A 14093-nucleotide genomic window follows, 5' to 3' on the forward strand; every position below is an offset into this window, starting at 1 on the left:
GGACTGAAGCTGAGTGACAGTGATCTTTACTACTGCAACTCCAGTTTTCTCAGCAAATACCTAGTTGGGTCAAATCAGGTACTTTCATCCAAAAATCCCCTTTGGGTCCTCTGGGGATCCCCCGCCCTTGATCTCCCCAATCCCTCACCACCCCACTCTTACATAATGCCCATCTCCCCATTTTCCCTTCAGTCTAGGTTCATAGCCTCGACCAGAATGAAACTCTTCTGTGATTCTAAGGCCAGCTTAGAAGAAGGTCACTGGGATCCCTGCCCAAAGTGCTTCTCTCTCAAGTCACTAAAGCTATCTGTAGGCTTCAGAATAAACTGCAGAGGAGAAAATAATCCCTCTTGTGAAGAATAAGCAGGATCAGAAATTTGTTTACGGGATCAAACCTTCTTGCTTGCATAAATGTTTTCCCTTTCTGGAAAACCCAGGACGGGAATTGAGAAATTACATGTTGTACAACAAATTATATGTTGTACTCCAGTAAACCACAATCTGGGATGTTGGTTTCACCATCTATAGATGACTGGGACACTGATCCCCCTTGGAACTCAGTCTTTGGATTGGGAATGACTGCAGTAGTTCTTTCTCTGGCCTCTACCCAACCAGCTTCTCTGGGTAAAGAAGGAATCAAATTCCTTGGTGTTGAACAAACACGGGGTCCAGTTTATTCATTCTTATCTAGTGCCCATAGGTTGGCTTCATCTACAAAAGCAAACTTTGATCAGGGAAGGATGTGCCTTTTGTGATATGGGAACTAGTCAATGGTAAATTCTGTTTTTTTTTTTTTTTTTTAAAGGAAGTCTCAAATGATTCACAGGGTTTTCTTCTCATTATAACCACAGATAGAAGATTTTAAGAACGTATGAATGCCAGCTACCTTCAGGTTTCTTTCACTGCTGTGAGGATCTAATGAAATCTGGATATTGGCTGCTGTGAAGACAGTCTGGGAAATGCTAAAAGCAACTTGTTTATACAGCATTGACATTTAAAGGATACCGTTTTTAATTTTCATAATTGAAAGCCAAAGTCTGCAGTATCTATTAAATTGAATAAGTTATTCTCAGAGCTATTTTTGACCAATTTAGAAAAATTTTAAAGGCCTAACTGAACCACTGATTTTCAAATAATCTAGCTTGTGTGTTATGGGCAGTATATGGCATTTTTCTAGATGAAATCATACTGTTGTCTTATGTGCCCATAAAACAACATTGCTCAGGTTCAAAAAGCCCTGATTTATCATGATTATTTCTTGTCTAGAACTTTCCTAGATAGAAACTAAGTATCTTTGAATGGCTTATTTCAAATGCCTCCCTTATTATCTGTGGTAGGAATATAAACTGGTACAAACTATATGGAAAAACCATCTGGCAATAATGAAACAAAAGACTTAAAAATGTTCATAGCCATCTACCCAGCAATTCTACTTCTGGTAATTTAGAATGAGAAAATAATCTGAAATGTTAACAGAAACTTACACATAAGAAGAATTACTCCAGTGGAATTTAGAACATTTTCCATACTTTTTTATATTCTTCTCTATAGGTTCTTATAACAAATTATAAGCAACCCAAACATAAATAGGAAGATAATTTAGTATGTAATGGTCTTTTACAAAATGAAATACGTTATAGTCATTAAAAATGGAAGCATATATTAGAGAAATGCAAATCAAAACTACAATGAGGTATCACCTCACATCAGTCAGAATGGCCATCATTAAAAAGTCCACAAATAACAAATGCTGGAGGGGGCGTGGAGAAGAGGGAACCCTCCTACACTGTTGGTGGGAATGTAAATTGGTGCAGCAACTATGGAGAACAGTATGGAGGTTCCTCAAAAAATTAAAAATAGAGTTGCCATATGATCCAGCAATCCCACTACTGGGCGTATATCCAGACAAAACTATAATTCAAAAAGACACATGCACCCTTATGTTCATAACAGCACTATTCACAATAGCCAAGGCATGGGAACAATCTAAGTGTCCATCAACAGATGAATGGATAAAGAAGATGAGGGGTGTGTGTGTGTGTGTGTGTGTGTGTGTGTGTGTGCGCGCGCGTGTGTATACACACACGCGCACGCACACACACACACACACACACACACACCAGAATACTACTCAGCCATAAAAAAGAATGAAATAATGCCATTTGCAGCAACATGGATCCAACTAGAGATTACCATGCTAAGTGAGCTAAGTCAAAAAGAGAAAGACAAATACCATATAATATCACTTATATGTGGAATCTAAAATATGACACAAATGAACCTATCTATGAAATAGAAACAGACTCACGGACATAGAGAACACACTTGTGGTTGCCAAGAGGGAGCAGGGGGGGAGGGGTGGAGTGGGAGGTTGGGATTAGCAGATGTAAGCGATTATATATAGAATGGATAAACAATAAGTTCCTACTGTATAGCACAGGGAATCATGTTCAATATCCTGTGATAAACCATGATGGAAAAGAATACAAAAAAGGAATGTATATCTGTATAACTGGATCACTTTGACAGCAGACATTAACACAACACTGTAAATCAACTATGCTTCAATTAAAAAAAATTTTTTAAATGGTAGCATATATATTATATATATATATATATATATATATAGTATATATGCTAGCACATACATAGAAACTTTTTGGTAAGGGGAAATAGGACTCTGTTAGTCCTATTTTATTCTGAGGATAGAGAGCTTTACTTTTCACTTACACCTTTCTGTACTCTTTGAATTATAAAATGACCATATATTACTTTTATTTTTAAAATTAATAAAAATATTAATAAAGAGTAATAGTGGCATGAGAAAATGGTTAAGCGAAAAAAGGAATATAAATATGGTATGTATAGTATGATTAGGAAAAATCTTAGAAATATATCACATGTTAATAATTATATTTCCAACTTTCAATAAAAATAAAATGTGCCTTAAAATATTAGCTAGTTAAACAATACCAACTTGTTTTCTAATCTGGTTTTTTCCAAAATTGAATCTTTTTCTCCCAGTGGACCTCAGAGAAACTGGAATCTCATTCTTCTTTGCTGAATTAATCACAGATCCCAGATGATCAAGGGTCAATTTGTTTAAGAAGTAGATTCCGTCAAGATATCAAAACACGTTGGATAGTGTATTTTTGTTACATTGAACATAACACAGAAAAGGGGTGCTGCTTCGGAGTTAACTTGCGCTGTGTTGTTATCTAGATGCACCCTGGTCGTGTGAAGGGCAGTATCAGTGTGGACTCTGGAGCCAGACTGCCTCGGTTCATCATCCTGGCTCCATCTTTGCTGCCTGGGTAACCCTGGGCAAGTGACTGAACCTTTCAGTGCTTTAGTTTCCTTGTTTGCAAAACGGTACTTACCTTACTGGGGTCGTGAGAATTAAATGAATGTGTGTGAAGTGGCTAGAACACTTCCTGCACACAGTAAGTACTTAATAAGTGTTTGCTACTATTATCATTACTGATACACCATGCACCTGATTTCAGAAGCATTCTGCGCTGGAGTCATTGGACAACAAAGGACCGCTCTTTGTAACATGCTGTCTAGTTACACACAGCTTACATCTGTAGGACCACTGTCCCCTACACGTCAGTTTTCACGCACAGAGGATATTCTGTAGGGTACACACAAAAGGCTCGCCTGAAGTCCATTTCAGTAATGAAAACTGGTCACTTGAAAACAATCTTTATATTAAAGAGATGACACTAAAACTTTCTTCTACTCAAGTGGGAAACGTGGAAGGCCAATGAAAGTAGGATTTAGTATAAAACCTGGCTGTCGGAGTTGGTTAGTTAGATCATGTCCTAGCAAGGCCAAAAGTACAATGATTGGCTAAACAACTCAGTTTATTTCTCCGCTGGGTGTTCTCTGGTTCAGACTGCATTCTTAATCCCAGCCAACCACCTCACAAAGGTACTTCAAGGGGAGCCAGCAGAGGACTCTACACGGGAGAGGAGACAGGGCTCAGTAAATGTGTGTTCCTCGATTCCTGATCCTGGGAAAGCAATTCAAAGTAACACCCCACTGATGCTGGGGCCAGACCATAATTTGACCACAAACACAGTGGTGCTTTCTCTATGTCAAGTGAGCATCGTCTTACAAAGTTATACATGTCATTACTTAAATGAAGAAGAGATTGGCCTTCTGGAAAGGAAAGGAAAAAGACAAGGAAGAAGAAAATAAAGAGAAAAAAAAAAAGCAGACAAGGGCATTTGTCTTCCATGTTTGGATCTGACTAGAAAAAATATTTTGAAGAATAGAAGAAAAGTACCTGACTTACCCACAGCCTTCAAACAGGAAGTCAACAATGTTCTTTCTCGGTACGTCACATAGGTAGTTACACTCCCGTGGCATTATACCACTGGCATTTTCCATATGAAAAGCGTGGTAAGCGCAGAGAGAAAAGGCACATAGCCTAACACTAAGGAAAGTCCAAATTCTTTCAGCCATCCCACCACCACGCCACCCTCTTTCACGGAAGATCCAAAGAAGCAGCTTACCTCCACTGAGAATAATGACAGCTATAAATATTGCCAAGTCGCTGTCATCTAATTCCAGTGCATTGAACTTCACAGCAAACTCGAACTTGGGCTCCATAAAGTCACCAAAGGGCTTTCGCAGGCTCTTTAAAAACTCCCTCGTCATGAATCCTTGGCCCTCGGATATGAGAACCCCATCTTTATTCATCAAGGAGGCCAGCATCGTGTAAATGATCTCATGGACGCCGTATTTTAGGAGAGTTACTTGGTCATTCAAGTCAAGATTTACAAACCCAGGAATACTCTTGGCATACTCTGTGATCTCCTGCACAGCCTCCACGGAACGGAACTGACACCCCTGAAAGATGCGGATGGCCACTTCTTTGCTTGGCTCCTGCAAGGGGGTGATGTGCTTGAACTTGATTTTATCTTCTCCCATCATTAGGGAATTCATGTCATAGATAACAAATGGCTGCAAAGAAAAAAGGGAGAAAATGGCTGAGTTGGAGATTTCTAATTCAGTCAACACCACCCCAGGTTCTCTATGTACACTTGCTTTGCTAACTAAAATCTTTAAAGTCTAAAACACTTAATTAATAATGAGCAACTACTCGTGTCTTGATTAATCCTCCCAATTGTCTTCTGGGACCAAACATATTTCACTAATATTGGCCTCCCTTTCCTTCCACTTATACTGCAACACCTTACCTGGGACTGGCTAATAGCTCCAATTTCTGTTGTTTGGAGGGTCTTTGTTGTTGATTTTTCAAATGATACGAAATCTACTGTTTATTTTGGCTATCAATGGTGTATGTTTTTAAACTTCTTTCAATAAAAAAATTATTTCAGCAACTCAGGGTTGAACAGACCCACCTGGACATAAAGTAATCTTGCAATTATACATTAAATCTACTCAGATCTTGAAAGAAACACAGTGTGCATGTAAACTACACTTAACTATAAAAGAAAATCAGTCTGAAAGCAGATTAAAAATACTGAGCCAAGAAAATGTCTGTTTCTCTTTTTTTAATGCTCTGGAAGCAATCTGTTTCAGAAAGAGCAGCTGTGTAAGGCCTGTGGATAAAAGCTGCAAAAGTGTCAAATTAAAAAACTTATTTTTCAAAGTATGTGTCCTTAAGGGTCAAGAATCAATAAAAGACGTTTATCAGTGACTCAGGTTTGCAGTAGGCTGCTCTCAAAAGCACGCTGTGTTAGTCATAGATGATCTTTCTCTTTCATTTCCTCCTAGAGAATTAACCAAAGGTTTGTGGTCTGCGTGAAATTCTCAAGGCTACTCTGAATGAGAAGCGGCTACACTTTATATATACAGTGGATCCACTGAGCTCCCTAAGGAGTTACCCCTAATAAGAGTTGAGGGGATCTGGGTTCCAGCTTTGGTTCTGCGGTTAACTACGTGACTTTAGAAAAGTCATTTATCTTTCCAAGGCCTCAAATTTCTCAACTGAGGGGAGTGGATTGCATTGGAAGTTTCCAACTCTTCTCTTGAGGATATGCTAGTTGCATTTCTCAGATGTAGTGTCTGTGATGTATGCGTATGTGTGTGTATATCTGTGTGAGTGTGCATGCATACTACATGTCCACTGAACATGCAGTCTTTGATGTACTCAAAATAAAACTTCTTCTGAGCAGAGACGCTGAGAATTCTCTCCTCATTGGCAAGAGGAAGCAGATGCAGTGAGTGCCAGCAGTAGCCAGCTTCAAGATCCACTGGTTCAGAGACTCTGACTATTAATCTCTATAGGAGTCTATGATCATCACCAAACTTTTTTTTTGGGCTGCACCACATGGCTTGTGGGATCTCAGTTCCCTGACCAGGGATTGAACCCAGGCCCTGGCAGTGAAAGCACGGAGTCCTGACCACTGGACCGCCAGGGAATTCCCTTCACCGAACTAAGAAGTCTATTCTACACTGAAGGAAATAACAGTAATACTAAGGGGTTTTCGATGTTGAGTAGATTTCCAAACTTGCCTATTATTTCCACACCATTCACTGGAGTTATTCCAGAAATTGTTACTTTTTTAAACCCCCAAATTCACTTCAATTGTATTGTTTAGCAAAGACAAAACCACAAAGTAGGACAGATGTGAGTAACCCAAGAGTAAGCTCGCCTGGTGGCTCTAAGACTTCAAGGAAACCAGGAGTGAAGAGTGCTTACTATGTTTTTGGGAATTTCGCTCCCCCCGCTCCCACTTCAGATTGATATTATTACCGGGAGAGGAAAAAAAGGACGGAGTGGATAAACAGTCACACCAGTTAACACGTGCTAAGTTTCTCCAGAATGCCACATTCTAATCATGAGAAAAACGTTAACAGAACCTAGGCAGAGGTCGTTTCTGTCCTCCAGGAGTTTTGTAGCGTATTATAATTTACGTTAACAAGAGCCTGGCTTTCTTTACTGCCATGAGAATCTGACGGTGCCTGAAGAGTCCCCCTGCACCTGTACAGAGTACCAAAAACAACGGATATAACATCATCCCCTCTTCACATATGAAAAGACGGTACCTCGATCGGCCCACTTCAACTTTTGGATGAGCTCAACCACTCAGCTTCTTGGCACAGAGCGGATGCATCAAATTCTTCCACCTCCATGTAAGCAATTTATCTGGAACTATGCCCTGATAAATCATCCTGTGACTCTTCCCCTTGACTTCCCCTGTCCCCTCATATAAAGCCCCGGGTTCCTGTTTTCGAAATTCTGTGCGAGTTGCACATAGGGCACAATCCTGCTAATTTTCTCTCTCCATTTAACAACAATGTGACTTGGTAACCCCTTGGCAATCGGCATTGGTCAGGATTTCCTGGCGGTAAACACTCAAGGACACAGAAAGGAATCAGCAGCCCCCACCATCATGCCAAACCATTCCAGTCTTTTCTTTTTTTAAAAAAAAGATCCCTTCAGCGTTTTCAAAACGTGAACTGGCAGAGAATTATGGGTATTGACATGCAAATGAATCCCAGGTGGATTTCTTTGTTTTTCCTCGTCATAGCTGATTGTGCTGTTTTCCTTGCATTTCTGAAGTCTGCATAGATTCTTTCAACCCCCATGCGGATCTGTCAAACTGCAAGAGTGATCGGACATGATCTGCCCAGAGATCTGCCTTTCTTCGCCACCAATTCACCAGTTCTTAGACTGCAAACATTTCACCTGCACATTTCACACTGGGACCTCCTTATCCTGAAACAGCGAAAAGATAGTGGCCCACCTGGTTTGCAGAGGGCTGACCTCTTAAAACCACGGGTGGAATTCAGCCAGTGGAGTTTATCTTGGATCATGAATTTAACATTACACTTCTGGTAAAATATTCCCCATAAAATGTACTTCACTTCCATGTTTCTGTATTTTCTACAAAGCAAAGGGAAGCCTTACATTCTCTATTAGCTTGCACCGTATCACTGAATGATCTGCCATTTTAAGAGGAACCATATCCTCTTCAAATGTGGTCTTAATGATTTTACACTTTTAGTTGGGGGCTAACAATGTATTTATCTTCAGACACTATATCAAATGGCTAGATAAGCATCTCTCCTTAACAGGAAAGAATGCTTAATTATGTCTAGGATGTTATCAGGGATAGATCCAGGCTTTGTGGGGCCTGAAATGTACACGATAGTTGAAGACATTTACAACAACTGTTGGGTTCAGTAATACAAATTATAAGAATAAACAGCTCAGGCCCTTTCTTGAGCCTTGGAAGGGGCTCAGTACAAGGGAGAGGCCCTGAAGCTTCATTAGCTTCATGGTGAGTCGGCCTTTGGCTGTTATAAATGCTTGTACTTCTCCTATTTTGGACACACCAGAACAAGGCCAGAATGGAATGAAGAAAATTGCACTTGAACACAATGTTTCTCCAGGGAAACAAAACGGTTTCTGTAAGAGGAAGTTAGTTTTCTTTGGAGAGATACATCAAGTGTAATTTATTTTGATATGTTTTGATTTTCAAAAACGGCTCCACGTATCAAAACCGGGATGGGATTAAGGGTACTGTTTTTATAGATAACTAAAATTAGTTCTAGATCTATAGCACACCTGTTATGTATAACACAAAGATCATGGGGGAAGCTGGCTTACTAATGAAAACAAAGTAGAGTAATAAAACTTTACTGTTTTGAATGGACAGATAGAACAATATTGTTTCTTAGTAGTCCAACAACAGCAGCATTTTAATATACAAGTTGTTTTAGTGATTACACATGAATGCTCTAAGTTTACAGCTCCTTTTGAATAATAAAATGGCAAGCTAGAGGAGATAAATGAGAAAATCAACTAAGAAAGCACAGATTATTCTGGTGATTTCTCCAATTTGGGAGACTGAAATTCGGGGCTCTCCTGGTAGTCTTAGTTTTCCTGACAGATTAGAGCAAAGGCTCAGGAAGAAAATTGAATTCTTAGGGCCTATCTTCTTCATCTTCTTTTCTTCTTTCTTTTTATACTTCTGACTGACTTTTCATCTTCTGAGACACACATGGTTCTCTCCTTGATTAGCTCCACTGGGTGAATGTTAATCCAAAATGCATTGGTTGGGTTTCCTCAACTTCTTTCTGGTTTCTCCCCTGTCATTCCTATTTCCCTCTTGTTGAGAACCATGCGGTTTAGAGAACTAAAGGGTCTTCAGAAATAACCTACATCATCATTCTCTGACTATGTATGAATAAACTGAACTCGAGACTTTCCAAAGTCAAACAGCTATTTATAGCAAACACTAAACCAGATCTCCTCACTCATGACTAATTCTTTTCTCTTTCTGTTGCTTTCTACATGACTTCCCCACTTTTGCTTTTTAAAATACAATGACTATTCTGGGAGGAAGTGGAGCTTTTAAACTCTTATATGCCGGGATCTTGGAGGCAGTGTCCTTTGAACTATTATTTCCTAGAGATGCCAATTAAGTGCTGTATGTGATCGAAGTTAAGTTTGAAAGTCTCTCAAACGTAATCTTGTTTTCCTACATGGTTTAGAGATTTAAGACAAATAAAAACTCAATACGAAGAATTATTCACACTCTAATGAACCAGCACATAGCCACAGCTCTTAAAGAAAAGTCTATTGCTGGCCAAAATGTTACTCAGCTGGCAAACAAGGGCAGTGGCCAACTGAGTCTAATCATTAAAAAATGAAAAAAAAATTAAAATGCTTTTCTTCTTAACTATATAGAATATTATCTTTTTAATTTATTGTCTGAAAGAATACCATTGGTTCAGATCTGTCATATCTTTAGCTATATTCCCGACAGTACTGGAAATAAAGAAATTTATTTTTTTAATATGAACATATGAACTAATGATTCCAGGAGTCCAACTTCTTTAGTCACCATTGAAACCAATCAGCACTACCATCCTGCTCTTTATACTGTGGTTCCTAAGGCTCTTTTCTCTGAGGGTCTGTTTGGTATCTTGCTTCCCAGGGGAGCAAATTCCAGCTCACTCAGGCTTTTCCACAGTGAAAGGGGGAAAGAGACCACACTTTGTTTAGTTGTTCAGTGTAGGATTTAAAAGGACAGATATCTTTCCAACAGTTTGAGGGCCCTTGTAAATTTTAGGATGCGAAAATTTAAATGGGTACAGAACTGTTTTCACACAAGTTTACATTTCAATACTGGTTTTACTATTTGAAAGGTTCACATCTCACACACTATTTAGAAGAACTGTTTTTATCATGGCATCAGTTTGCTCCTGTAATTATAAAAACAGTGACTCCACATAGAACCATCATAAGCAGTGGGATGCTTTGGGACCCAAAGTCCAATATAGTACAAATAACAAGCTTTATTCCTTATTTGCAGACAGAGTGCAGCCAGGACGGCCTCACCATGGCTCAGATATGGAGTGAAAAGTTGGCAGACACACCAAGGGTTTTTCTATTTATTGTTTTATGACAAACCATGGCACTGAAGATGGTTTTTGAAAACCACTCTCTGTTTATTTTCATCAACAAACATGGGATCACGTGACACTGACACACCCAGTGTGATCATCGCATCAGGGGAGTAGTCAAACACTGGGAACTTCCAAAGTCCATTCAGTTCTCAGGTTGCCTTCAGGAGATAAGCACCCTCGCTCTAGCATATCTGTGGTTTTTAGAGTTCGGTAGGTTCTCTCAAAGAAGGGGCTGGGCTGGAACAAGCCATTGAAAGGGAAGTAGACTGTGAGGACAGTCAGTGCTACTCCTATCTGAGGGTGGCTAAAAGGCCGAGTGCTCCTAAAATTTCTTCTCCGGTGATCCACCTCCAGTGAGTCCATTTCCCATCTTTCCCTAAGCCTAAAGTTCCCAAGCATTATTCTTTGCGGCAAGACAATGAAAGTAGGGCCAATCATATCCCAAAGATACGATATCTAAGTTAAAAAGATAGGAGGGGACAAGGGGCATTTAATCTATCTGTTCATTTATCTGTTCTGTTCTTCAAGGTGGCACCAGCGAATAAGAGATAGAAGAGAGTTTAGTGGGGAAGGGAGAAGCCCTGGTTGGCCTGGAGGCAAATGCTGGAGCTGGGCCTAGGCAATGGTTAAAATGAGCAGAAGATAAATTTAAAGAATGGCCTCTTCAGTAAAGTCATTTCCTTTTCCAAAGGTTCTGGGTAACTGGCCATCCATCCACTATGCTGAGTAGCCTCCCCCAGGCTTGACTGAACCAACCCTAACGACATCAGTTCAAGCAGGGTGTATAGTGAGATGCAAACGGCTCTATCGCACCAGCCACAGCCCCTCTTCCACATGCCCCACCTTCTCCAGGGTCCACACTTCTGCAAAACTTCTCCTATCAATGCAAATCTTATCTTTCAAAAGTCCTGGGCAAGTGATAACATAACAGCCCTGTCAAGTAAGCCCTGTCTTACTTGACAACATCAAATGAATAACATGACCACGTAAGATAAAGAACAAATCTCTAGTCTCACTGGAAGTCACATTTTGATTTTTTTTTCCCTTTCGCATATTCCTCTCTGAACTATTTCTTTCCACTCGTGCTTAATTTGATTTTGCAAGATAAGGAGAAAAGAGAGCGCCACACAATTCTACTGCAGTTTTGTGTAATCAGGGGATGGACTATTCTGATTTGGCCCAGTCTCTTTTTCCTTCCCAGACCCTAACAAGAGGCAATTTTGCCTCTATCCCGATCTTTAATGGTGCCCGGGTTGGTGGGAAAATCTTGGGTTAGAGGCCCTCTGATGAAAGTCCAGAATTTCCAAGGGCGTAGGCATCAGCTTTTTTTTTTTTTTTTGCTGTACGCGGGCCTCTCACTGTCGTGGCCTCTCCCATTGTGGAGCACTGGCTCCGGATGCGCAGGCTCAGCGGCCATGGCTCACGGGCCCAGCCGCTCCGCGGCACATGGGATCCTCCCGGACCGGGGCACGAACCCGGGGTCCCTGCATCGGCAGGCGGACTCCCAACCACTGTGCCACCAGGGAAGCCCTAGGCAGCAGCTTTTAATTCAATTAAGCAGATACGTTCTGAGTAACACAAAGCACAGTCCTAGTTACTACAGAGGGAAAAAGGACAAACTTGAGAAGCCTATAATCAAGCACTTTGCAGCCCTTTCCCTTAAAAAAGCTTAATACCTATTTACTCCATAAAAAGCCTACAATTACCTTAGTTGCAACTCAAAGATTCAGAGCCAAGGAGTCAACTGGAGTGAGCTTTTAAAGTGATTTACAGTGGATCGGGCTGTGGCCCCTGAGTACCACGCAGAACAGTATGCTGGCCACTGGGAGTGTAAATTTAAAATCTTGACTACTGAGGAAATTTGCTTTTTAAATGCTTTCCTCTTATCTTTCAGGTACTATTAAATTAATAGGATTTCCAGTGTGGACTGCAGGTCTGGATTGGGAGATTTAAAGACGGTGAGAAAGCAGTTCCTGGAAACTAAATGGCCCAAGGCAAACTGTGGAGTAAACACTGTGCTCTGGGCTGTCCCCCGGTCATCACGCCTCTCCCAGCTCAGGGTCTCCGGTTAGGTTCCCTGTCCCACACGGGCTCTCAGCGAGCTGGTGCAAGCTGCCTTCAATTGTTAACCCTATTTGGCTGTGTCGCCCTGATCTTCCGTTTGTTTCTCTACCTTTAAATGAACACGGTTTACTTTCCGTAGTCAAATAAACTAGGGAGAGGTCATTTGCTTTTGTTTTGCTGTGCCCTGATCTTTTCATTTAAAGAACACGTAGACTCAGCTTTACTATGACCTATGCTCCGTTGCCCTGCCCTATGGAAGACAGCGGCCCTCCTTACTAGAATTCAAGAACGAAACAGCAAAGGGAAAACTCCCTGACTGTGAATGTACTGGGACAGCAGAACAAGGTGGACAATTCCTGTCATTCTAAATGTTCAGAAAAATAAACCATAACTCAGAATGCTTTCCCAAGGTGAAACTTCCCCAGTGTCTATGTCAGCCTGGCCACTGCTGGCCGATGGGCAGGACTGGCTTCAGGGAGGAGAACGCACCCGAGCGGGAGGCACAGGGCCTGCGCTCCGGTGTCGCTTCTTCCACATGCTAACTCTGGGACCTCAGGGCAAAGTGGTCAACCTCTCTGGACTTCAGTTTCCTCATCTTTAAAAAGAGGATAATAATAAAAGCTGTAAGGTGGTCATGGGTCTTGAACATAATAAATACGCAAGAATTAAAAAAAATTATAAACAGCTGGATACAGCTATAATACTGCCAGAAAACCTACTGCCCTTCTTGATATTTGGCTTTTAACGCAGCAATATCCCACAGAAGTTTTCTTTTTCTATTAGCTGATTCTACTCTTACGGTTTAGCTAAAAGGGGGGAAAAAAACCCATCTTGAGATAGTCATCAAAATACATTAACGGGTGATAAAACTTTTCCCAAAATATAACTGAGTGGGGAAAGAGTTACACATTTCTGTCCAGTAATCGCACACCTTTCCTGCGGGGGTTCATTTGAAAATAAACGACAGCATAAGAAGGCTTTCAGGGGCTGGGACAGTGTCTTCTGAATGTTCTGTGGCTCTTACTACCCTAGGAAGCTGCTGCAGATATCATACTCAGAGTCAGACCCTACCTGTGAAAACTGCAGTAGAGAGATGTGACCCAGGTCACGGTGCAAGTTGACGGCAGAATTGGGACCAGAATTCAGGCACAGTTATATTTTGTGTTAATATAATTCCAAGTTGCTTTCTCAGTTTCCTATCAGGGAAGAATTTTGCTTCTTGGAAAACGTGACCCAATCACCATTATAACCCACTCTGGGTTTCCTAAACAGTGGTCATCAATGTGCCTGCAGATGTTTGAGAATGCACTGGGGTAGGCCTGGCTGCTCAGAGCCTCCAAGAAGATAAAATTCATACACACAATAAAAGGACAGAGCTTCCAGTTCCCAGGAATAATCAGGACAGTGCTGCAAGGAAAGAAAAGTGATGTAATATCTGAAATGTATTTTTATACCCCAGGGAGAACTTCTAAGAGGTAATTTGAGTAGTTCTGAATGATACAATAATGGGATTAACTACCTTTTCCAGACCTAGGTCAGGCCCTTCCCAGAGAAAAGCAGAGCTGTGTGAAGGCATATAGATGTGGCCAGTTATTTTGATGCCAAGAAAAGACATGGATCCTGAAAGAGCGCGG

At 40.9% G+C, this 14093-nt stretch overlaps 1 protein-coding gene across 6 annotated transcripts in view; it reads right to left on the reverse strand.

The window, feature by feature from the left end:
* The window catches only part of PPARG (peroxisome proliferator activated receptor gamma), a 171860-nt gene that overhangs the window by 12397 nt on the left and 145370 nt on the right, over positions 1 to 14093 (reverse strand). For all 6 annotated transcript variants that reach the window (XM_060161140.1, XM_060161142.1, XM_060161141.1 and 3 more), the window contains one exon: positions 4521 to 4971. In XM_060161140.1, the coding sequence (XP_060017123.1) occupies positions 4521 to 4971 (451 nt within the window). The remainder of the gene's footprint in view (positions 1 to 4520; positions 4972 to 14093) is intronic.

The sequence above is a fragment of the Lagenorhynchus albirostris genome, chromosome 10, assembly GCF_949774975.1.
Source record: "Lagenorhynchus albirostris chromosome 10, mLagAlb1.1, whole genome shotgun sequence".
NCBI classification, from domain to species: Eukaryota; Metazoa; Chordata; class Mammalia; order Artiodactyla; family Delphinidae; genus Lagenorhynchus; species Lagenorhynchus albirostris.